The following is a 25,875-nucleotide window of genomic DNA, read 5'->3' as shown; positions in this document are numbered from 1 at the left end:
GCGCTTTGGGTCAAGCAGTCCAGTAGTGGCCAGTGCTTACAATGCCTTGTATTCTTATTATGCTTCTTGTTACTAGAAACGTATTGTATAGGTTCGTAGTTTTATTACAAGCATTTCCTTAGCAAATACACAACCTGGACTGGCAATTAGTTTTCAGAACATGATGAACATATGAGTCACTCAGGATAAGAACGTCTGCTTAATGCTGTAAATATAAATATATATTTGTATTTTAAGATAAAAATATATAATTTGCTATATATATAATTTGTCCAGTTTCAAAAATGTACTTTAGGAACATCTTGACATTTCAGTACTGGCTACCACATCCCAGAAACCTTTACTGGTCAGTGCTACATGTCACAAAGAGCCGGATTCTCATTTTTTGATCCTTACTTGATGCTCAAGTACTGGGTGTGGCTTGAACATAGCATGCGAATTCTGATTGACTTTGGCAACCAAAATAACTATCTAAACAACTCATGCACAACTCAAAGTCTTGGTCCGATTAAGCATGACAGCCTTTTATATCGTTCCTAGTCATCTTATGAATTTTGGCACTCTCTTTTCATTGTGGGGCGGTAACACACGTAAACTACTTTCCCAAAGCAGCTCAATCTCATGACCACCCAGGCTGATCTTTAGCAATCCAGGCATGCTGTGACACACTGACTCTTAAACCATCGCGTGCCACTCTCCACGGCACAGCCAAAGCGAGACACACAGACAGGTAGGGTTCAATACAAGAGCCACTAGATGCATCTAAAACCACAAATCATGCCAGAGTGTCAATATCATTTATTTGAGGTTTTTTAATATTCATTTATATTTCTAACAGGTATTTACACCCTGTAGTACAGTACAGATGTTACTGTTAATCAAGGGCATGTGGTCTAACAAAAAAAAAAAAAACCTGTCCAGTCTTCTCAAAGCTAGTCCAAAACTTACTAATTGGTGGGATTTTTAATAGGTGATTGTGCTTAGAAATGTACATTTATAGGCTTACTACATAACACATTTGGAAGACTAGGAACAGAACTCATTCCTCACTGTTCCTACATCCAACGTTCACATCTTCGGAGGCCGACGTGCTCCACGCCTTTGGAACCCTCTCTCCTCGTACATCTATCAATCTATATCTCTCTCTATTTACGTTCAACTTTAAAGCACACCTCTTCCCCCCTAGCCTATGACCTTCCTCAAGCTTAATCTAGCCCTGACTTTCCACGTCTTACTCAGTGCTGCTATCCTGGTTTTATGTCTATTATGTTTTCCGATGTCATCTGTATTGTATATCTGTAATTGTAAGCGTCACTGGGTTCTTGAAAAGCGCTATATAATTCTCATTTATCATCATTGTTGTTATAACAAGTTCTCTGATCAAGGCAAAATGGAAACAACCAAAGAAACGAAATGTTTAAAGACGTGATGACAACCTTATGAAAACCATGCTGACAAAGCACAGAGCCATTTCTGACAAGCCATGTGTGTTATATAGGGTGTAACTGAGGGGTATATTTGAATAGTGAACCTCTTCATTTGTATGCCAATGCAAGGCAATTATATGGATTAGCAAAGAACAATGGCATATACAGAGCTTTGCAAGGGCCTTCAACCCCCCTCAAGTTTGTCAAAGTTCTCTTGATTATACATTTCTCAGATTGTTCCAACCAGTATTTTTTTTGCCAAGATTTATGATCCAATTAAGTTTCCAATTTAAAATTCATTATTTGTCAGATCCTTTTTAACCAAAATTAAAAAGTGAAAAATGCTGTTTGTGTAGGTATTCAACCCCTTCAGATTATTACCACCGCTAACACTATGGCTCTTACGTGCATTTGATAATACAAAAATAGAAACATGATATTTTTAGACCAATGAAACACGAATGTGGGAGGTGTTGGATGTGTTCCGACTTCACCCACTGGATTTTTTGTTCCGCAGTGAGAAGAACTTGGCAAAAGCAGCTCTCTTCTCTTTTGGAACAAAGCAAAATAAATCAACAAAATAAATCCCACTGCTTAAATAATTGGACGACCTTGTATTTTGTGTCAGTTGGATAAGGTAATTTTATAAAATAAGGGGATTGGACGAGTGATATAGTGTCAAATATATATTTTTTTAATTCAGTAACAATCCTTCACACTTCTTAATTACTGGGCAACCAATATAGCAGTGATTTCAATCCAGTTCTTTATCAAAATCAAAATAATTTCTCTTACATTTATATCATCACATGTTCGGGTTATTCCACAAGCAAGGTCTGCATTCCAATTGGACGATCTGGAAATTAGCAAAAAGTGTGCATCACCCTCCCCCCAATGGTAGAATTAGACGGCCCTTTAGCCCTGTGTTCTTTTTCAGAACTAGGAGTCTGTTCCACATACACACTTTAAAACCAAGCACCCCTGAGTACTTTCACATCACAGGTCTGCAAATTGTGCATATTTGGTGACATCACCACATTGTTACCAAATTCCGAGGAGGGCTTGGGCCCCTATTTGACACTGGGCTTTAGGTCCAACATTAAATTGGAAAATAGATTTCTCAGTGAAATCAAATGAATGTGACATTTATGATGCTTTAAAAGCTCAGACAATGATGTGCTCTTAAGTGACAGAATAGGAGCACTGCTGGGGCCAACAGCATTTCAGCTGGGGCTCTGGCTCTGGATATGGGTTGTGTTTTGTTTGCACCACACATCACATTTTGACCATTTTTTTCTCATTTGACCACAAAACCTTATCCCACATTTTAGCTGGGTCACTCTGATGCTTTCTGGCAAACTTCAGATGTGCTTTGATGTGGTTTCTTTTCCCTCACATACAGGGCAGCAGCATCCAGAGCTCTTGATATAGTTGACTGGAGCACCTTCAATCTAGACTCAGTTAATGAACTCTGCAGCTCTTTTAAAGTGATTGTTGGCCTCAGTGTGGATTCCCTCACAAGCTCCCTTCTTGCTCTGATGCCGAATTTTGAGTGAGGGCCTTATCTAGGCAGTCCCTGGGTGGTCTGATGCTGCTTCCGTTTCCTCCTAACTGATCCAACAGTGCTCACTGGGAGATTCAAACACTTGGATATTAATATGTGGCCTTTTCCTATATTGTGTATGTCTGCAGCTTTATTTCCAATTTCCTTACCGTGCTCACTGGTCTGTATTATCACAATTCTCCTTTAGATTTACATTATGACCATTGGTATTTAAAATTAAGGGGTCTTTTATTTAAAAAAGGGGGACTTGTCTTAATGATTGACAAATAGAGGCCAACTGTGAGCCATTTACATTCTTGATGACTTAAGGGGGTTGAATACTTTTGCAAGGCTCTGGAAGTTTACCATGTTACTATCTCCTTTGCAATCACAATGTTAATAGCAGTCATTCTACCTGCACCAAGTTATTTTGGCTTTATACATGATATGGACCGTAGAGCAAACAACATTTCCCATCTCTCATGAATTAGTCCAAGAAAAGAGAATCCTTGCCTTTTCAGCAGCTCAAGTGCCCCCTGCTAAATTCAGTAAATTTAGTGTGTGTGTGTATCCCCCCCCCCCCAACTATTAGAATTAGAACTATGTTCTCATCTTAAGACAATAGATTAAGACAAAATTTGCATTGTTTTTCATTATTTTCATTTTTTAAATGTTTTTAAGAATCCAGAATAAAAACATTGTTATAGTATCTGTATAAACATGTTTTTGTTGACTCAGAGTGCTTATTGTTCTTTTTTATATGTAAATATGGAGATAATGGAAATTGCTAGCCCAAGTGCCTGCTAGTGAGGCAATGTTTAAGCTAAACTTCATTTTGGAACTTTGTCCCAAGGAGAAATGACCGAGTCAAATGCAATAAAGAAAAGAGAGATTAGAGGGCCGAGAAGTGCTCCCACAAGAACTATAAATCTTTTTTTCCGAAAGAGTTACACAGGCTGAGGGGATATCATAAATGAGAGCTTTCATCCACTCAGTGTAATGGAGGAGACCAAAGAAGGATAAAAAGAGGAAGACATGACTTATATAAGCAGCAGAGCAGATTCTGGAGGGGATACGAGGTGTGATTGTCGCAGGGAGAGTTCTGCTCAGGTGTAATTAATCAATAGTCTTATAGAAGCCGTAAGGGCAACAGTACAAGCCTCTTGAGGAACACAGTCCTGATTAAAGGCAGACTTCTCAGCTTTAACACCTAGGGAAACGCATACGGTTACGTACTCACAAAGAGGAAATCATCATCATCATCTTTCTTTTATGTTAATTACGTCGTGTATGAAATGTGCAATGTCAATAACCCTGCCTTGCGTTGGTTCTACCATGAGTGGAACAGGATAGTTAAAGTGACACAACCGACTTCCTAAGATAAAGATATTGAATTGGAATGCAGTCTTGCATTGAGGTTTGGAATTATGTTTAGAAGCTGAGTAATAGATTTTGGATAGTTGTTAAGAAATTGGGGTTGAACCCAATTAAAATTTAGGCTTGCAATTAAAATGTATGAATAATCAATGAACAAAACAAAGAGAATGGTTGAGAAGGATAGTCGTGAGCTGATGAAGCTTAAAGCTCTGTAATAGCTGTAAACGAGTTAAACCAGTTAAACCCAGCTAGCAGCACTTCTGCCTGCCAGGGTGCAGAAGCTAACAGGCGTCTGTGTTCACGTGAACAAGCACCTTGCGGCTGCAGGCTGAGGCCGCTCGAGGGCTGTGGTGTGGCCCACTGTGTCTCTTTCTGGATTGTGTAGGTGTTGCCTGACCGCAGCAACGGTTCATAAGAGGACCACCATTTTGTATACAGGGTTTTAAAACGATATTACTCATAGTTTGAAATGTTGAATAAAGTTTTAGAATGAAAGCTATATCCTAGGAGAAAGTCAGAAGTCATATGATTGTTTAAATACATTTTTTTGAATTGGTTCATTTCAACTGTCAGAACTGTGATTTCAGAATATCAGATTTATTTAGCACAATACTGAGTAAAAATAGATTTGTCACAATGTGTTGTACTGCCAGTCACTGAAGTGAGAATTCAGTGTGAGATCCATTCATGCTTGTCTTGTAATATCTAAATTTGGAGGCCCTATTATTAACCATTTAGGAGACTTACAAATAATTTCAGCTCTTGTCATTTCAGGGCCGTGATTTCTGTTGGATTTCTAATGTAGACTTAAATAAACCGGGCAGTGGTGGCTCAGTGATTAAGGAACTTGACTTGTAATCGGAAGTTTGCTGGTTCAGACCCCACCACTGCCAAGTTGCCACTGTTGGGCCCCTGAGCAAAACCCTTAACCCTCAAGTTGTTCTTAGTCATAATTGTAAGTTGCTTTGGATAAAAGCGTCAGCTAAATGCCGTAAACTTGAATTATTGCAGATGTTGCATTCTTTAACTTCACACTCATTGTTTCATCTAAAATTTAGTATGCTGGAGTAGCAAGCCAAAACACAAGTTACTTCCACCCCACACAGCAGTCATTTAATATCCACCAGGAGCTGACTACTCAGGCAGCGTTGGACTTGTTTTTTGGAGATCTAAACTATCATGCAAAGAAAACTTTACATCCGTAATGGCATAGCACACCAGGTTCTGATTTCGATAGACTCCGGTGCAATGGACGTTTTGCTGCCATTAGCAAAAGCTCACGTGACTTGTTGCACATTCGCATTTGCAGTGACATTTCATGCTCTATACTCTATACTATTATCGGTTAACGGAAGGAAACAACACATGGGGCAATATGAGATGCTATGTTGCTGATGGAAGAGGTCAGAATGCAAAGGAAGTTTTTAAAAGAGGGAAAAGATAAGAGGGTCAAGGGGGAAAGGGGAAGTGAGTTGGAACAATACAGAGTGAAATAAACAAATAAAACCGTGAGAAGACAGAGGCTGGGCAATGGGTGGCAAAATTACTTATGGCGCGTAGCTTTGGGTAGTAGAAACCGACCACGGGTAATACTGTGTGACATTATACAGCGTTTGGCTCTGAACACGCGATCATGGGAGCAAGATTAGTATATGCATTGCATCCATTACTGTGTGCTTTTGGTTAATGTCTGCACAGTCTAAAAGTGCTTATAAGATTAGTTTACGTTTAGATTTTCTTCTGATGTCCTGAAGCATTTGGCAAGACCCAAAGTAAAGCCAGTGTTCCCAAGAAAAGAGCAGAGGACTGGATGGTTGTGCCAGGGAGAGAGCTGTGATAAATGGGGCATCTGCAGATCCTCATGCTTTGAGGAAGGATGAAAGTGTGGCACGGGTCATACCAAGCTTTGGTTCCAAGCACTGAAACATTTATGGACCGGATACATTTGCAAGTCACACAGGACTGGGCTGCCATCCAATTTGCTGCTTAAATCTCCACAATGTAGACACTACAGCAACAGTTAGGACCCTGATCTGCAAATAAACAGACATTTACATAAACGTTTAAACTGCTAAATCTGACATTTAAGGAATGTGATCACAAAGCAGCTTTTCCTGAGGTAATCCCATAGTATGCTAGAGCGTGGAGCGTTTAGGTAGCTTGTTAGTACAGGTAAGCGTTATGGTGCTAAACTGTACCCTTGAGGAGGGGACACAGCATTATCCTAACAGGAGCTGATTATCACGAAAGCGTTCCGATCGCTAACGGTCCAGTACAGATAATGAGGCTTTACTAGTGCGTGGATTCGTTTTGCCCAGCCGTCTGTTCTGCGTTAAGGTAAGTGGATGGAGCAATAAGCCATTCACCGAGGGAACAGTTGCTGGAAAGAACAAGAGGGAAACATTTTGTAGAGCAGCAAAATGAACATTGTTAGTGTAAGATAAGCTCCTTAGCAGTGAGGCAACAGGGTTGGGTGGGGGGTGCGTAAACAACAAAAGACAAAAGGAGCGAGCCTGGAAAAATCAGGGCAGTTAGAGGAGGAGGTGGAGGGAAGGGGCAGCAGACACAGCATTAGGAAGAGCGAGAGCAGGACGGAAGAACATGGTGGGGGGGGGGGGGGAGTAAAGAGGTGAAGCGACGGAGGCTAAGGAAAAACAGCGCCGACAAGGACAGCGGAGGTTAGAGAGGGAAAACAAAAGGAGGCTGAGGAGACAGAACGAAAAGAAGCGGAATGGAGGGGGTGGAAAATGCATAGGCATGTCGAAGGGAAGGGGAGCGTGAGCGTGACAGAAACAGGAGAGGAAGTGGCGGAAAACATTTGAGCCTCTGAGAAACTCCTGATCAAAGCTAACCCCTATTTTTCAGTCCCATGTTTCCTTTGATGGATATATTTTTAGAGTTACCCAGCTCTCGTGAGCTGTGTATCAAATATTCCGTGTAATCTGCCAGAATTGAGCCAAACTTTTTTATAAACCTACATCCTATCACTGCTATCAGGCAAGGAAGAAAGCACTCTAAAATGACTCTTTGCCCTTATTAAGCATTCTCTGTTTATTCAAAATTCTCTTTTAGCTGCCTGAAATGAGAAAGGCCAGTTTGCTCTGGAACATTCCAGTCTACTATCCATTCCAGTCTACCATCAGGATCTTGCGTAATTCCATCACAGTCACGACGACGTTGCATTTTCTGAGATAATACTGATGGGATTTTTCCATTTTCTAGCTTTTCAAAACACTGAGTTAAATTTAGGAATGTTTTAAAATATTTTTATCCCAACAAATCAGTCAACATTCCTCACAAATACACATATTTGCAGAGCGAGAGAGAGACAGAGAGAGAAATATTCACCTTAGAACATGTGGGTCCTGCAGCAAATCCTTTTTTTGAAGGCATTACCTTTCATCAGGTAGTGAGCTGATTAGCACATCACCTCTGCCATAGCTACCACTGCAGCCCACTGTACTTTAGCAAGAAAAGTAGTAGGGGAACTCATGAGGACTTATGCAGTACATATTCAGCAGCAGTATAACAGCCCACCAGAGACCCACTCCGTAGAATTTAAGATGAAGAGTTTATGTCCCTCAAAGCACATTTTCATTCACCCTCTAACTATACAGAAAGATTTTAACAGAAATCTTTGCTGCATCTTTCCTGTTACCAGAGAAATTGTGATAACCAAGCAAAAGACAAAGTAGTGACATTCAGCCATATACGGAGCTCTTGGGCTGGGTATAATTATAGGCTCTGCAAGCAAGAAAAATGCATGATTAAGCCACCATAAAAACACTAGTAATTTTCCTTTTCTTCAATTCATCAGCTCTGCAGTCAGTGGCTTTTGTTCTCCATAGTGTGGTTCTGTTCATCACCACAAGGTGGCACTGGGAGACTCATCAAATATTACATAGACTATCCCATATTATATCAACACCTTTTTTTGTGTTTGTATGTGTGAATGTGTGTGCGAACATGTGACTAATTATCCTCTTCTCCCCCCTCATAATCACAATATTTAATCTACTATCCTTATCAAATTAAGCCCCAGGACAAATTCAGCTCTGTGCCATTTTCTAAAAATACAATTATATATCCAATTAAATATAAATATCCTCAGTTTCTCAAAGCCATACATATATTAAATTTAGATCTGTTGTGGGCTATATATAAAAATTAAGGTTCAACCCTAACTCTAGAGAATTTCACTGCTCTGGTTATAGTTTGTCTTGTAAGCCATTGCATTACCCCTCTGAACAAATAAAGCAGTAAAACAGAAAAATGACCCACAACCAATATTGAATCAAAGCCATTTAAGTTTTTTCCCAGTATGATCTCTGAACACATAACTCAATCAAATGCTGCCCTCCTATGGCTTAATTTAGTAACTAACATTGGGATTTAAAACTGGCTCTATCTTTCTTTATTAGATTTACTGTGAAAGATGTATTGTGACGGGACAATTAGAAATGCTGTTTTGTCAAGTCAAAGCACTGCAAAAGACAAAAGTTTGGCAATGCTCTCTCTATAGCTATTACGAGGCACGAGTGTAAAAATCTCAAACAAGAGAGAGCAAGAGAGAGAGAGAGAGAGAGAGAGAGAGAGAGAGAGAGAGAGAGAGAGAGAGAGAGAGAGAGAGAGTGAGTGAGTGAAAACAAACTTTCTTCCCTTTCAGCAAAAGTTATGCCTTCATTATGTAGCAGTCAGCCAGAGGTGAGAGTGGGATTTTTAGAAACATGGAGGCTTGCTGAATTATTGATAAGCCTGCAGAGCCAAGCATCAGCACACAAGCAGAGAGACACAGACACACAATAAAACTCGCACGCGCATTCACAGAATGCCGAGCATCAGAAAGTGATGGTTTATCTCTGGAGCCAGGCTGCAGGTGGCAGGAGGTGTCCCAGAGAAAGTGAGAGGCCCAGATAAACTCTCTTCTTATAGGTGGAGCTGTGAGATATGATCTGTGCTCAGCCTTCGTGCCGCTGCACCTCTGATTGAGCTGTCTAAGATCAAAGAGCTCGCCTCGACTTCTCATGTGCCCTCAGCAGCAGATGAGAGAGATGGAGGGAGACAGGAGCAAAAGGGCTATGAGGGAGGGAGGGAGGCAGAACCACGGAGGAAGAGCATGCTGAGGATAGAAGTAGAAAATGAAAAATGAAAAAAATAAAATAAAAATGAAAAATGAACAAATAAACAGCAGTCATAGTGCGGTCCTGGAGGACGAGAAGCATCTCTGGGGAAACAATAGCACAGACATTTGAGAGGGGGGCGTGTATAGTTAAAGTAGCACAGTGGGGATTGCATGCAGGTGTGTAAGTGAATGAGTGGGTCCATGTGCACGAGCATATGTTTACGCAGGTGTGTGTGTGTGTGTGTGTGTGTGTGTGTGTGTGTGTGTGTTGGAGGGGCTTTCTTTTACCTCCCTTAGGGCACTAGTCTCAAGAGTAGGCAGGACAGGATATTTTATCTTGGCTGACATCCGAATGAATCAGAATGACAGAGATGGAGACCTCCAGCTGCCTTCCTATTGGCCCTCTACCACACACACACACACACACACACACCTGTCATTATCATACACTTACAGAGAGAAGGTACATTCCCACACTGTCGAAATGTCACCTAAACCCCAAAGGACTTTTAGGATTTTGTACATTTTAATTTCATTTATTAATTGCTGGAACTTAAAACTAGACTCCCATTATTTGAGCCCCAAGGTGGGGGGGGGGGGGGGGGGGGTTCCCTCTAAGATCAGGATAAGGGAACACAGCAGAGACAACAGAAAACACTGCAATCTCAACTGTTCCTTTGTTTGGTGTATCAGCAGGACCACAAAGAACCCAAAGCCTTTACCCCTCCACCCCTCTGCCACAGCTAATTAATGGCTCTTCTATGCTCATACGCCTGCACTTTCACACACTATTAGCCTGGCAGCCATCGAGCTCCCACACTGTACACGCTGTGTGCGTATCTGTACAGTACACATATATCACATAGAATAAGGCTCATTAAATATCTGGCACCTGCTGCTATGGAGAACAATTAGCCCACAGCAATGCAGTAGGCCACCCATCCCTCTCTGTCATGCTTTAGCCAGGTAGATCTAATCACTAATGGCCAATTTCAGATGGGACCAAAGATTAAAGCATTTATTAGTACATGTATAACACAATCCAATTTGGAGTAAAAGGTGATGCACCCGTTTCTGACACTACCTATCTTTAAAACATCCAATGAAATGATCTTCAGGATTGCTGATGCATGACCAGATGGTTTGCAGCTCTTCTGGCCAGTAGAACCAGCGCTAAAGGACAGCTACTGTCAGGAGTCTCGCATACAGGAGCAGCTAGAATGCTGAGCCAAGAAGGAAAGAAAATACAGTTCAGTAAGTAGTCAACACCACCACTCCACCACGCTCACACCTCCCCATCCCCCAACTTTTTTTTTATTTTTTGTGACAAAACTCACAAGCAGGACTGAGAGCGCAAGGGAGAAATAAATTCAGAAAAGAGGGAGAACTTATCGAACCCCGGGGACTTTGCCTTTCCTCTCTCTCCAGAAACTCATTCGGTCCAAGCCCCCCATTAGGTGGGCTGTCAGGCAGGGGGAGCGCGGCTGGGGGTCTTTGTGAAGACAGAAGCAGGACTGGAATGAATTTGCCCTGGTCACGTAGAGCAGGCGTCAGATACGGGCCCAACTAGCAATCCATCACCGGCACTGGCCGCCTGTCAGGAGGGAGAGAGAGGCAGAGACAGAGGGGAAGAGCAGCTGTGGGAGTGGGTATGGGGTGCACCTTGTCAAATCACCTCCATCCCCCCACTTCTCATAAGAGAACTACACACCACAGGGGACATATGGGGGGGACTAGGCGTGTTGTCTTTTTGCAAGATGTGCATGCATGCATTCGCCCATATACTACAGGATGGCAGCGCCTTAGAGCTGGAACACAACGTGAACGCACACACGTGCACACGCACGCACAGAGATAGAGGATCCTGCTGAGTGCAGACTGGTGAGTGAAGCCAGAGACCAATTATCCCACACCGCGGACACCTTTCAAGCAGACAGGATAACACGTGACCCCTTCTTCTCTGCTCGACGGACTGGACGGATCTTTGACAAATGTTCAGTCTGCCTGAGGGACCCATGAGAGCAGACATGCACGTGTGCACACACTCAGTTCTAATGGTTTTTTGTTGCTGTTGGCTTTGTCAGTGGTTAGTTTTAGCGGGCCGCGTCAATTAGCCTCATGAATGCTTCTCTCATGTGTCTCTCTCCTGTTCATTTGGCTGGTGAGTTTTCAAAGGTCGAATTAGGGGTGATGGCTACAAATATTAACTACACAAAACTTTGACCATTATGAAAACCTGTTAGATGAGTACTTATGAAAACAACAAAGAAGGAAACAAACTACTTAAAGGAAAGAAAAAAACAGATTAGGTCTATTTCAGTTTTGGGAGAGTATGTTGTAATTCCTTCTGGCTTTTATGTCTAGTAACGGCAACTTAAGCATCTGGTCAAATCAACGAAATGATGGAAGTTGGACAGTTAAATTACAGAAAGCAGCCAACACATTCAAAAATAAATCGGAAGAAGATTCATATCCTTAAAAAACCTTTATTTTTCATAAGGAAGGAGTTACAACAAACATGCGTCTTACCACAGGAAAATTAAAAAAAAAAGATATTGCACTGGTTTAACTAGCAGTCCCCCCCCCCACCCCCCGTAGACCATCTCTGTTCATTCATTGGAGTACAGCCCCTACCCCTCAGTCCCAGCAAACAAACAAGGCATACTCACAGAGACGACATTAGACATCCAGATATCCTGCCCTGAAAGATTCGCTCAGGACAGTGATGTGCACCTAGTCATACTCTTTACCAGCTCTACCACTGCAATAGACTGCCACTCAACATACTTTACACTACATACGTGTGAGCTCCAAGCATAAGAAAAGGAATGGATGTAGAAGTCAGTGGTCAAGTGTGATTAAAGGCTGTGCGTGCACGTGCGCTCTAGTGGTTTTCCTTTGCGAAAAGAAAGCGCTCACACAGGGGCGAGATGTTCTGGTCATGTGTGCTCAAGAAACTGAAGCGCACGTATCTGCAAGTGTCTGCCTGTGCTAAGGCTACAGGGTTCAACAGTGAAATTCAGGATTCCAGGCCCTTCACCAAATCCTGACAAACAACAACACAACCGCCATTACCATCATCACCACGCAAGTCAGAGTGAGTGCAAGAGTGTGGCCTTCACTCAATGCACAGTTCAGAACTTACTTCAGTGCACCACCTCCTTAGAGCATGAAATATTTTTTCTTTTAAGTTATATTTTGGAGATCTGCGTTGTACATTACAGCAAGGTTTAATCATTATGCTGAACCTAAAGTATAACCTATAATACAAACTGCTATGCTGCATTTATATGTCCCATACGAGAGTGAACCCACAGTGACCTACGATTCTCAAAGATACTCAACATAGCACCGCACATATCAAAAATATGCCATGGACACTTTTAAAGTCAAGTTTTACCTAATTTTACTCACTGCAGGCATAGGTGAGGCCAACTATGCCCTCCTGCCTAGTTTTGGGGCCAAGAACGGCCCTGAAAATGAGCTTTAAAACTGTTTAATCTAGGCACTCTCAAGAGGTGAAAGGTTTTTTTTTTTTTGTATGTTTGTTTTTTAATGAGCCTCTGGAGGGGACTGAAGATTACAGTATTTGGTGCTGTTTTCACATTTTACTAAGCTGTGGAGTTAAGAGAGCCACTTAGGTACATAATCTTAGGTACAAGTGTTCTCCAAAACAACATATCCTCACGCAGCTCGGATCTATCTATACATACAAAAAAATGCCCTCTCTGCAAAAAGAATACAATCAAATGTGAATCACACAGAAAATCTAAGTCTTAGCACTAGCTCGGTGCCTAAATTGAACTGTGTTTGAGGCAATGAACTGGGCTTTGCTAGGCCAGGAATCAAGCATCAGGCTCATAAAGCCATCAACAGCTTTCCATTCCTTATAGATTTTCAAATGTTAAAGTGTGCAAGACATCCATTCACATTTCTTATGGATTGAACATTTATCAGCGGATCTCTTAACTGTACATATCAGAACGAGACTCCTCATAAATCACACCACAAAGAATATCAATGAGACTGCTGGACAAAATATATAAAGGCTATAGGGTTATAGGATTCACTGAAGTGTGTTACTTCCAGGACTGACTTGGTCTAGATCATCAGATTCTCTCTGAATTGATATTCATAAATCACCTGAAATATTGTAATTTCTGAACTATGTTTAAAACTTGAACATCTAGGAGTCTTCATTGACCAATAAGGATTATTAGAAGGCAGTAAAAAAGGCAATAAATGAAAGCAATATGCTGTTAAAGAGTCTAAGACAGCACACTCTGAGTTAAAACCTGAATACAATTATGGGAAATATCAAAGAGCTATATTTTTCACAGGCATCACGTTCACGCAATTTTTTTCCAAATTCAAAATGGTGTGAACACATCAATGTACAGTAGCAACATAGCATGACAAAAAGTAACGAGGGGTTAAGCGATTAGTCAAACCCCTCAGGACCCCACAAAGCCCTGGATCTGATTGAACTATATTTTATTAGGTTTCATATTCATATGACACAGTAAAAAGGGATTGTGCAAATACATCTTCGCCAGCTTTTGACAAATGGCTGAATTAGACAGGGCTGACATGGCAAAGACAGGAGACTAATCTAAGACACACTCCCAATACCAGTGGGGATAAAACTGACAACTTTAAATATTCATTTAAATGAGCGCAAACACGCAAACATATGCACACAAGCACGCACGCAGTCGCTCATACACAAGCAATTACAAGTCTTTTAACCTTAAAAGATTAGTGGCAAATATACAGAAAAAAAAAAAAAAAACACAGCAAGTTGGTCCAGATATTAAAAATAAGAACATTTCAGTAAATGAAAAGAAAAATGGGAAAAAAGAAGGGGCTAGAAATAAAAGAATTAAAAACATTCCCAATTCAGAGCATGCTTTACAAAAGCGTTTTAAGTAGTCTGAATGCCTTGAAAGAGTGCATACAGGCATTAAGGTCAGCTGGTAAACAGCAGTTGCCAATAACAACACTTCATTACATGAGTGTCAAGCATACAACTGTTTAGCTATTCAGCTATTAATAACAGATGTAGTCTGACGCAAATGCTAAGTAAATTTCCACAGATTGGTATGGTAATCTAAAACTAGTCAATTCTGTTTGAGAAAAACTCAAAATAAAAAAAATGCAAAGTTAATTCTTCAGTACATATAAAATTCATTGTTTTATTGTGACTTTAGAAAACTACAGATTTAAACATACAGTTGACTAACTTCTTTTGGGATCAGCTAAGTGAAATTACAGGGCATAAGAAATTTTTTTGTCCGCTATTCTACCATATAACATACGTTATCAAGTTTGGGTTTGTCCCAGACTCATCAAAAATCAGACATGCAAGTGTTATGGTACCTAGAAATTGAAAACTGTCGTGTGTTTAGGGCAGGCTAATTATAAAAAAAAAAAAAAAAAAAAAAAAAAAAAAAAAAAGTAATCTGATTTTCAAATCTACTACATTGGGGTGCTACAACATTAGGTTGACGTGTTTGTACAAATTGCTAAGCATACGCTACTTTTATTGCTGAGATACATCTTAACCCTCTATGAATAAATGGCAGAGGGACTTACACAAACCTCCGAAGTGTGTATTAAGGCACAACTAGATGTAAAAGAAACAAGAAGCAGAAAGCCCAGTCTAGTAATGGAGAGCAATCAGATGCAGCAGGCTGATTTTGGTCATTCACTCTTTATTTCTAGCCCCAAATATGTATTTTTTTGTCAAACAAAAAGTGAATTAGATTTTTTTAAAAATTCGAGAAAATAATAAATGGAAAAAATAAAAGCAATACAAAGGCCAAGTTAATGTGTCAGTCGCACAGTACAAAACAATCCAGAACAAAACTGTTGAATCTGTTTTTTGTTTGCTTCACGGTAATGGTTAGTGTGTATACTAAGAGTATCTACGGTTTTAGTTTTTAAAACATGCAAGTTTTGTCAGTTGTAATATCTTTTTTTTTTTCTGTGCAAGGTTGCTACGTCTTTTTGCCGGATTTGTCCTGTGGTAGGGAAGAGCTTGGTTTGGCCTGGCTCTGAGAACTGCCTGGTAGAGTGCTTGGCCTATCCTGGGGCTCTTCTGTGGTTTGGAAGCAGTCTTTCGGGGTAGAGGGCCTTTTTGTAGCTCCTGGGACCTCCATGGGCCTTTGGGAAGTGCAGGCCAGCTCAGATTTGGGAGTTGGCTGTCCAGGGGGCGATTCAGCCAGTTGCCCTGTGTGGGAGGCAGAAGCAGAAGAAGCAAGTGTTGTATTAGTAGGATCGGAAAGGTCCAAGCGAGGCTCTTTGCTTTTGGGGTCCATGGCGTCTGCCTGGGGCCTTATCTCCCTGCTCCTCTCATGAGTTTCTTTGGTCACTGGTATATTAAGCTTTACTGGTCCCAGCATGCTCTTGGCTACTGTGGCCAGCTGGGAAACCACTCTGTCCACGCCACTCTCAGTGGCTGCAGGAACAGAAGACGCGGCAGCGGCTGCAGCTTGTCTCCGGTTGTCTGCCTCCTTCATCTCCTTGGTGATGCCTCCACTTGGGGTTGTGGGTGCTGAGGGTTCCCTGGCCAAGGCTGGTGCTATGCTGGCCTCCTGCCTACAATTCACTTTGGCCTTCGACTCAGTGGATTTGAAGGTTTTCCGGTCTAGAGAGGGCGCTGTGGGTTTGAGAAAGAGGTCCTTGCTTACAGTGGTAAACGCACTGCCTGGAGTGGAAAAAGTGCTAGTCAGAGGGCTGTGTTGAGGAGCACAAATTTTACTACTGGACGGAGAATCCTGACTCCTTTCTTCTCGCTGGCTGGACTCCTCTGCCAGTACTGAGGTAGCGGCAGCAGTGCGAGTAGACACAGGGGACTGCGAGGGTTTCTGCTCTGGGGCTTTGGCTTCGGCCTGCGGCAGCGGCAGTAATGTGGCTTGAGTCTGGCTTTGGCCCTCCTGGCCAAGGCGTTGGCTGAGCTGTGGAGAGCCTGGGTGAGGTGTTGTGGAAGGGCTGAGAGACAGAGCGGGTAAAGCAGCAGACCCCAACCTGATAGCATGGGGAGATCCCATCACAGTCGTGGGGCGAAGCACATGGCTGGGAGGGATAAAGGTTGACCGGCGTCCATCCTGGCTGTCTTCCGAGCCTTCGTCAGTCTCATCCTCAGACGAATCCACTTCGTGGATGGCGTCCTGCTTCTGCAGAGACTCGCGGCGTTCGGCACGGTCCTGCCGGATTGCAGACAATTTGTCCTTCAGCTTGCTCTTGCCAGGGGCGAGGCCCAGGGACCCGGTCCCGGAGTCGGGGCCCTCCTGACGGCTCAGCTTCCGTGCTGAGTGCTTCTGCAGGCTACCCTTTTCCGCTGGGGACACCCTTCCCCCCAGCAGAGTCTCACTGGCAGACTCCTGCAAGCTCTGCAGGCTGGGGTCCCGCTGGAGCATTTCTTTCTTGAACTCTGAGTGCGAGATGTCTAGGCTGTGCTTGCGACTGGCTCCCACTGGGAGCTTCTTTTCCCCCACTGCTGATGGAGAGGGGGAGGAGGAGGAGCTGGAGAGAGAGGCCGCCAGCTTCTCAGCCGACTGCACGCGCTTCAGGAGAGGGGAGCGAGGGGGGTCGGCGCTCTTTGGGCGGGCGATCTGCCGCACCAGGGGGGGCGAGGAGTGGAGCTTGACGGGGAAGGACTGGCCAAGGGCGTGGCTGGGCAGGGGCGAGGGCGAGCGCTGGGGAGAGGAGCTCTGAGGTGTCGGGGAGGGCGTTCGGGCCAGAGGCGAGAGGGGAATGTTGCCGGCGGACTTGCGGCGTGGAGAGCGGTACTGCCGCTGCAGCTTGGGGGCCAGGCCGTGCAGGGAGCTAGGCCGGATCTGGCCGGAGCTTGCAGGAGAGTTGGGCACGCTGGAGCTGGGGGAGCTGCTCTGAGAGGAGTTTCCACCAACTGCAACAACAGCAGGGAAAACTTCATGAGCAACAGCTTGCATATGAAGACCTCTGAAGCTCCACGACAAATTTTTGCTTACAGTTCATTACAAACTATTATCTCAAAATGGCATCCATTTTCAAAATCAGATTCAGACAATCAAATCCAATACATGGCTATGGTATTAAAAGCCAAATATTAAAAAAGGTTTACACGCTCTGATTAAAGGTTAACTTTATGACTAGAGCCGTTGTGCCGACTACAGCACCACAACATCATACAATAGCTTTGGGCATCATTAGCCAGCACATAAAGTGAGAATTGACTGGGCCTTTTAACATGATTAACAATCAAGTGATAGTTAATTAACAATCAAGCCTTTTTACTGCTTTATAAAACCAACAGAGAATTTACAGGCACATCCCATTTTAAGGTGAGAGTGCAGCATTCTGAAGGGTTTACCAGAGTGGGTGGAGTCTGGTGTGGAGCGGTAGCCCTGCGTCGGGGACCGGGGGGACATGTGTGTGGGGGAGCCAGGCACGCTTTCACCCGACGAAACCGAGCGGTTCAGAGACGACAGACTGCGACTGGTGTGCAGGAGAGATGCCTGCTTGGTAATCTTGCGAAAGAGGGAGTTCCTCTTCTTGCTGTATGTACACCCGGGGGGGGTGTAAGGGGGAGAGAGAGAGAGAGAGAGAGAGAGAGAGAGAGAGAGAGAGAGAGAGAGAGAGAGAGAGAGAGAGACACACAGACATTATGGAAACCTTTTTGGTTTTTAAATATGGATTAAGAAGCCAACACTCTTAAAAGTTTTTGCCAGAGTAATGAGTGGCACCTGTCCTGGCCCTCTTTGCTCTTGGTCCTTTTGTTGCGCCGGGCCATTTTGGACTTGCTGCTGGTTCTGCGAGCAGGACCAACCTTAATAGATGTGTTCTCAAAGGGGGTGGCAGAAATAGACACCTTATTACCACTCTGCATGGGAAAAAGGAAAAGCAGATTTCAGATGCAATTTTTAAGCTATACTGCAGTGTGAGCGAGAGCGCGCGAGAATGTGAGAGTGAAAGTAAGTGTGTGGGTGCGCAGACGTACCTTGAGAACAAGTTCCACGACCTCAGTGTGTACAAGCCCGTGGACAGGCTCGCCATTAACGTGTGTGATGAGATCTCCCTCTCTCAGACCTGCCTCATGAGCTGGTCCTCCCTCTTCCACATGCTGGAGACACAGCACACAGTTATACTGTCATCGCACTCAGATGAACACAGTCCCACTACATCCCTGGATCACGCCTAGAACTTTACAAACATGGTATGATGGAATAACAAAACTTTGACTGTAGGGAAATATGGATGCTTTGAGTAATTTTGATTTTCATTTTAAATAAAAGAATAAAATGGAAACAAAAGAAAAATGCTGCATATTCGCTCAGTGCCCCAGCTCCACTAGAGAACTAACTCACCCAGACCATGTGATGTACAGTGTAGATGTCTGTGTCTCCCATATAGACACGGATGGCGCGCAGGGTGAAGCCGTACTTCTTGCCCGCCCGGTGGATGACAATGGCGGGCTTGACGCTGCAGACGGCAGGGGAGAGGTCTCGGCTGGGGGACGAGTCCCGGGATGATGGGTTGGAGGAGAGGGAGTGTGGAGACATCGGGCTGGCCAGAGGAGATGCGCCATGGTGGTCTGGAGCCCAGGGGTAGGAGGACCATGTTAGAACCACGCATTTCTAAAACTTATTGGTTGTTTTTAGAAAGGACCTTGGTGTGAGTTACAATAACTGAACCAATAGTTCCCCTGAGCTATGGAAGCCTCCACTGACCTGCAGGGATCATGAGAGAGAGGGTGGTGGCCGAGGCCGATTTGATGACCTTGTTGACGGGTCGTGAGGCATGTTTCTCCGCATCTCCTGACAGCAGTCTGTGGCGAGCCCTGCGGACAGCCAGGTCACTGATGGCTCTGGGAGTGGAGTTGTCACTTCCCTCAGCGCCAGCGCAGCGAGGAGAGCCTCGTTCCCCTACGTCACCAGAACTACCAGCTGTGGGCACGCACACACACACACACACACGTGTCCCGCACACGTATACACAGACACACAGGCAAAAAGACAGAACACAGTGCAAATATTCCTCATTAGTCAGCGGAGTCATGTAAATCTGATTATCGATCATATTTTCGTTCCCTACTGGAAGAGACTGATAGATGCACAGTTAAGAGTGCATACGTGTGAGCGTGGCTCGGCTGGTGCGGCTGCATGTGGAGCCCGGCGTGGTGGGAGACTCATTCAGCTTGAGTTCCCTCTCTACGGGGAGCTCAGGAATGGCAGAGGGGAGCTCATCAGCCCGTGGACCCCTGACTGCTGTCTTCCTGACCCCCTCCTCCTCGCTGGAAACAGCAAAGCGTGGCATCTCGATGATGGCTGAGCAGCAGCGTCGCCTCACCGTCAGGGGAGGGCTGGAGTCGCTCTCTGTGTGCGAAGACTCTGACACGGACAGACGTTTGCGCAGGCTGGACACACACACACACACACACACACACACACACACACACGTTATCTCACAGACCACTGCTGAACAGGCCCAGCACTTCCTGGTGAGACAGTAGCAAGGTAAGCCCGAGGACGGAGCAGAGCACGTACATCTCAGGAGAGCCCACCAGCCAGGTGCGGTCCCGCGCTTTAAGCCCACTGAGGCTGTCGACACGCTCAGCACCCTCCTCGCTTAGACTGCGCTTAGTGGGGGGAGGGGTGCGCTTCTCCTCATGCAAAGACAGGCGCTCCATGCTGCTGTACACCTGAGCACAGCACACACATACTCAGGCCAAGACCGGGAGGGGGTCAGATACTATAGGGTTCATCTGTTCATCTGTCCATAGATACAACGCGGAGGGATTACTGTGTCTGACAGTACATGCGAGCGTGCACATTCTAAACCTTGCTGAATCGTGGGGAACAGGAGGAGAACTGGCGGATTTCCACATGCTCTTCATCATTTGTGTCGTCCTCTTCTTCAGAATCCACATGGTGATACCTATCCAAGCGAGCTGTGGAGAGAGGAAAAAAGTGCATCAAAAAACAGATAAGTATCAGTGTGTGTGTGTGTGTGTGTGTGTGTGTGTGTGTGTGTATGAATGAAAAAGAAGAGCAGGCTGTTTGTTTCGCTCTACTGCAGAGAGAATAGGGAAGGGGTGAGTACTCACTGTCAAAGTAGCTGGTATCGTCCTCAGACTCCAGCTGAGGGATAAACTCAGCTTTCTGCCTCAGCAGACTGTTCCAGTTCAGATCAGTGAAAAACCTGTGCTGCTTTACTTCAAATGCACTCCCTACAGAAAGGAAGAGTGTGTGTGTGTGTGTGTGTGTGAGAGAGAGAGAGAGAGAGAGAGAGAGAGAGAGAGAGAGAGAGAGAGAGAGAACAAAAAAGAGTGAACAAGAGAGAGAGAAAGAGAAAAACAGCATGTGTTAGTTGTTGCTGAGTGTGCCTGAGTACCTCAACCCTTCAGGCACTTCTAGCTTACTGTGTCGCTCGCTCCCTCTTACTGTTTCTCGCATGCTGGTTTTTTGTTGTTGTTTTTCTCGCCCCTTTTCTCAGTCTCTCTAACATGGTTCTTCAAATCCCTTTTCCCGAAGGCAAAAGAACCAACATGGTGAACTATAACATTTAAACCGTGTGGTTAGGCTCAGCCTCCTCCTGCTCAGGTCAGACTGAATTGTCAGCAGCAGTTCTCAGTCCAAGAACTCCACCTTCACGAGGGTTTGACATGTGTCACGGTCCAACAGCCCAAGGCCAGTAAAATAAATAAATAAATAAAATTAGTTATTTATTTCTAAAAGTATAGCAGGAAAGTTGATTGGCCAGTGCTCGGGCAAATTAGGTTTCCACCAATCACAGTCACGATCTGTAATAATAACTGGCTGAAGCTAGTTCCTCAAAAACGACTGAAGATAAATGCACAACTTGCACGACTACATTACACTGCATTTATTAACTACACAGCTAACTAACTAGGACAGTAACAGTGAGCCTATCTTAATTGTTGAGTGCTAAGCACTGAACATCATGAAGTGTTAGGCTCCATGACTCACCTAGATGAAAATACATGTTGGCGTTTTGACACATGCGGCTGTGTGTGTGACAGTTGTTGATAGGCAGTGCCTTGCTAACTTTAGTTCAGCAAGACACCGGAGCCTCAACCAACTTACAAACATCGCTGTTATCTTTTGCGTTTGTAGCTATTTCCAAAAAAAAAAAAAAAAAAGAAAGAAAGAAAAAGAGTTCTGTGACAAAACCAGGAATATCAGTGTTTACTCGATTTAAATTCATATCAGAAATCAAAAGGTGAACTTGTGCAGGTCAAAAATGTGCAAAAACACGAAGACATTCTTGACTGGCACTTCTTAGCAACAGAAAGAAAAGTGCCGAGCTCTGACATTTAAACTAATTGAACGCTCTGCAGGTAAGGCACGTATGAGATCACTTTCCCCCGTTTTTCCTGCATTTCAATGAAAATTGATGATTTTAACGTGATAGCATGGCTGCCAGGAGTGAGTCTGAGTGTCACATCTAGACTGATTTTACTTTTAAACCACATATCAATATTACTAGAACTACATTCTATCATTTAAGGAATATAGCACGAGTGAGGCACCATCTCTGTTTGCTAAGAAACTGATCCATGCTTGTTTGCTTTTCTTCTCGACGACTACTGTAATGCATTATTCATAGGACTTGATGCAACTACAACAAACAACCCTCAACTTGTACAATGTATATATTAAAGTGTTTTTTGCCCCCTCACCCCTGGCCAATAAAATATCCAAGTAAAACTGAACTACTAGCCACAGTGCATGACAATACAAAGAAGCAAGCTGCAAAAATCACTACACGTTTCAGAAATTCACCATGGACCCCCAACGGACAAAAAACTATCAGTTTCTCTTGGGTAAAAGGTACTGCTCCACATTGCTCATTTGCACATTATACAATATTGCGATGATCTGCAGAAGTTAAATTACTATGTACATTCGGTGAATAATGTGATTCTTATTCTGATTAAAACGGAGCCAAAGACAACATTTTCTACGGAGCTCTAATAAAAGTGGAATGAGAGACCAGTATACAGGTATCAAGTCACGGAAAGAACAATGGTGGCACTGTAGCTCTGTATACGCCGCAGTGCGAGTGCATACCTGTTCCCAGCCGCTCCAGTGGGTTTTGTCGGAGCAGTTTGGAGATGAGATCCTGGGCATCGGGAGGCAAAGCATCATCTTCCTCAGGCCATATTATTTCATCTACAGCAACCGAGCACAAGCCACAGTAATGCATCTGAAACAGCCTTGCACTAAAATAACTCTGCTATACACATGTACTGATTGATGCTTTCGACAGTGAGCCTGTAAGGAACAAGTGGAGATGCAACTGATACTTTTCTTTCTGCCACTAACCACTGATGACTTGACCAAACAGTTCCTCGGGGGTGTCTCCGAAGAAAGGGGCACAGCCTACTAAGAATTCATACAGGATAACTCCCATGGCCCACCAGTCCACAGGCTTCCCGTAACCCTGCCTGAGGATCACCTCTGGGGCAATGTACTCAGGGGTTCCACACACCTGGCAGGCAGACAGGGTGAGAGCCAAGTAAAGGAGCTGCCAGATGAGGACAGAGGCATGGAGACACACTGAGCTGGTGGAGGAATATACCTGTTTGTCTAGAAACTCGCGTGCATCCTTCTCAATGTGGCCTTCATACAAGTTAGTTGTGAGACTCATGAGGCCAATCTTAGATAGGCCAAAGTCTGTTAATTTGATGTGTCCCATAGATGTGATTAGAAGACTGAAACAAAAGATAGCACAAATATTGTCATAATATTTTGCAAGTCAATTTTTTTGTTTGGCAAGTTGCTTCTATCATTCATTGATTCCTTTGTGCATTTTAACAATGCAAACATATGTTGCTTGTGTTTTTAGTGCTCCAAAACCAAAAACATAAGCAACTCATAAAATCTAGAATACAGGCAGAACACAGAACTTGGCAAATGTCTGCAAGTGTATGTGTTTTTATGTGAACTCACTTGTCAGGTTTGAGGTCTCTGTGCACAATGCCATAGTTGTGCAGGTATTCGAGCGCCAGCACAGTCTCAGCAAAGTACATGCGTGCCATATCTACAGGCAAAGCTCCAATGTGCTTCAGCAGGGTGGCACAATCCCCACCTAAACACAGCATGCAATAAAGCTTTAGTGTAACCTAGATCCACACACCATTGTGTGTGTGTGTGTGTGTGTGTGTGTGTGTGTGTGTGTGTATCTGTGTCTTACCCTCCACATACTCCATGACCATACAGAGATGTCTGCGCGTCTCGAAGGAGCAGAACATGCTGACAACGAAAGGGTTTTCAGCGAAGGTGAGGATGTCTCTCTCCACAAAGGCCTGCTGGACCTGGTTCCTCAGGATCAAGTTCTGCTTGTTGATCTTCTTCATGGCGAAACGTTGACGCGTCTCCTTGTGCCTCACCAAAAACACAGCACTGGGGGCCAGACAGTATCACCCAAAGTCTTTTAACTCCTATAAACTCATCTTTAGTGTTCATTTTTGCTGTGTAAACCTGTTTGCACTACATTAATGCTCAAAACATTTTAAGTAATGTGGTTTTTATTATTTTAAAAAGTATTTTGCAAGTTACTTCATGATGTCTTACCCGTAAGCTCCATTACTGATGAGCTTGATGGTCTCAAAGTCCTCTTCTCTTGGAGTTTTGGTCTTGGCCTGGGGCTGAGGTGGTTGTACTGCTGCACCTCGACTCTGAAGAGAAGTGCACATAGACCAGTCACTTAGGAGTCCTAGAAACCCAGAGCATTATTTTCTACTTCTAAACTGTCGTTTAAAGATTTTCTGATCCTGGTGTGTGACTCACCTCTGAGGAGTCCTCGGTCTCAGGTGTTTCTGAGTTTCCACTGTCATAGCTGCTCAGCTGGGCCATTTCTGTGCACAGAGAGGTGAGGGCCATGAGCAGATGCAGCAGGGGTTCTATACCCTTTCAGCTCGGTCATGATTTGGTGATAAGGTTCCAGAATTCAACTGTCACCTAACCAGTTTGGGTTACTTAACATTGTCAAGACATTTGAATCATATCTACAGAAACAAGCGCCCCCCCCCCAAAAAAGAAGAGGATCACACCTCTGCCAAAAACACTTTTAATAAATACTTTTAAATAATTAACTTCATTTTAAGCTAATGAAGCCAAATGGGGCTTCAAACACTAAATATACCAATGCTCACTGATATATATCAAAAGTGATCGTACCCTCAAGGGGGTCTCGAGTGAGCCCCAGCTGGCTGATAATATAGCGGGGAATGTCTGATTTGATGCCCTGGCCTTCCTTAGCATGACCCTCAGCAGCTTCAAGCAGGTGGTAGAACTCCTCTGGATCAAACTCCTGGGGGGGGAAGGAGTGAGAGTGTGATAGAGAGCGGGAGAGAGAGAGAGGGTGAGGGAGAGCAAACGAGAGAGAGGATAAGGTAATAATTAGTGCACACAAGTCTTCTGGGATTTCTCCTTTCCTAGTTTTTATATTAAAGTACTGCTTAGGTACAGGGTAGTGCTAGACACTACCTTCAAAGGACATGATACTATACGGTACTGTTGTAGTGACCAAAGAGCTCAATCCCTTGAAATATTCACCTTTCAGGAAACAAGGACGCTTTCTTTTTGATAGTCTGGATTAAATCATAAAACTTCGAGTGGTATAATAATATTTTTTAGTATACACAGTATACAAACTGCTTAGATGGAGGAGCACTGACCACTTAAATTTAATTTAGCTGTAAAAGCCATTATTGTGTGAAAATGAGGAAAACCACCATTAAAACGGCAGAATCAGATATTGTTCATGTTGTCATAAAGGTACAACACTGAATTGAATAGAACATGCAATATAACCTGTACTTCATCTAACCATTCCACTGTATTTACATAAACACTAATCTTAAGACAATTTACAACTGCATTCTGGTGAGATACACCTGCAGAAGTAAAGCAGACCACTATTGGCTGTAAGTGCTGACAGCAGACAGGAGAACACTACTCGAGCTTGTGCATGAGAGCTCTCAAGAGCACCACAGCGCTGCTGTCACAAAGCAATACTACGCTCACTGCTCACACCTCTATTATGACTTTATCATGCATCACTATGACACGCTGCAGCACTGTTTCCGCTGACAGCGCCTCAGGCCAGCGAGACAGAGTTGCCTTACCCACACACATCTATAGTGCTGCCATTAAGGCAATCCCTTCCAAAAACACATCTACATCTTCAAAAAAATTTTCCCCCCTTATCATATTTTTGACAGGCAATAAAGACAAATATGGAGAGAGAAAAATTTGCACAGAACTGAATTTGAGTTCATATTGGACTTGGTCTGTGTATTAAATGAGTGTTATTTGTTTTGTGATAGAGGGGGGCTGAACAGCTGCTGTGCCTTCATTAGGGCAGGGCCATTCTGCACACTGTAAACTGCTCAC

General features: G+C 43.7%; 1 protein-coding gene across 3 annotated transcripts in view; it reads right to left on the bottom strand.

Moving 5' to 3' along the window:
* Window positions 1-12,947: 12,947 nt before the first annotated feature.
* The window catches only part of mast2 (microtubule associated serine/threonine kinase 2), a 101,430-nt gene continuing 88,502 nt past the window's right edge, over window positions 12,948-25,875 (bottom strand). For all 3 annotated transcript variants that reach the window (XM_035524152.1, XM_035524154.1, XM_035524153.1), the window contains 18 exons: window positions 24,658-24,790; window positions 24,268-24,335; window positions 24,052-24,155; window positions 23,672-23,880; window positions 23,428-23,566; window positions 23,057-23,189; window positions 22,801-22,966; window positions 22,546-22,647; window positions 20,559-20,681; window positions 20,293-20,402; window positions 19,999-20,153; window positions 19,585-19,868; window positions 19,183-19,398; window positions 18,820-19,046; window positions 18,453-18,575; window positions 18,199-18,335; window positions 17,826-18,010; window positions 12,948-17,381 (listed from right to left, as the gene is read on the bottom strand). In XM_035524152.1, the coding sequence (XP_035380045.1) occupies window positions 15,469-17,381; window positions 17,826-18,010; window positions 18,199-18,335; window positions 18,453-18,575; window positions 18,820-19,046; window positions 19,183-19,398; window positions 19,585-19,868; window positions 19,999-20,153; window positions 20,293-20,402; window positions 20,559-20,681; window positions 22,546-22,647; window positions 22,801-22,966; window positions 23,057-23,189; window positions 23,428-23,566; window positions 23,672-23,880; window positions 24,052-24,155; window positions 24,268-24,335; window positions 24,658-24,790 (4,527 nt within the window). In that variant the 3' untranslated portion in view covers window positions 12,948-15,468. The remainder of the gene's footprint in view (window positions 17,382-17,825; window positions 18,011-18,198; window positions 18,336-18,452; window positions 18,576-18,819; window positions 19,047-19,182; window positions 19,399-19,584; window positions 19,869-19,998; window positions 20,154-20,292; window positions 20,403-20,558; window positions 20,682-22,545; window positions 22,648-22,800; window positions 22,967-23,056; window positions 23,190-23,427; window positions 23,567-23,671; window positions 23,881-24,051; window positions 24,156-24,267; window positions 24,336-24,657; window positions 24,791-25,875) is intronic.

This window comes from Electrophorus electricus, chromosome 3 (genome assembly GCF_013358815.1).
Source record: "Electrophorus electricus isolate fEleEle1 chromosome 3, fEleEle1.pri, whole genome shotgun sequence".
NCBI classification, from domain to species: domain Eukaryota; kingdom Metazoa; phylum Chordata; class Actinopteri; order Gymnotiformes; family Gymnotidae; genus Electrophorus; species Electrophorus electricus.
The sequence above is the reverse complement of the archived record's forward strand: the minus strand, read 5'-3'. Positions and strand labels throughout refer to the sequence as shown.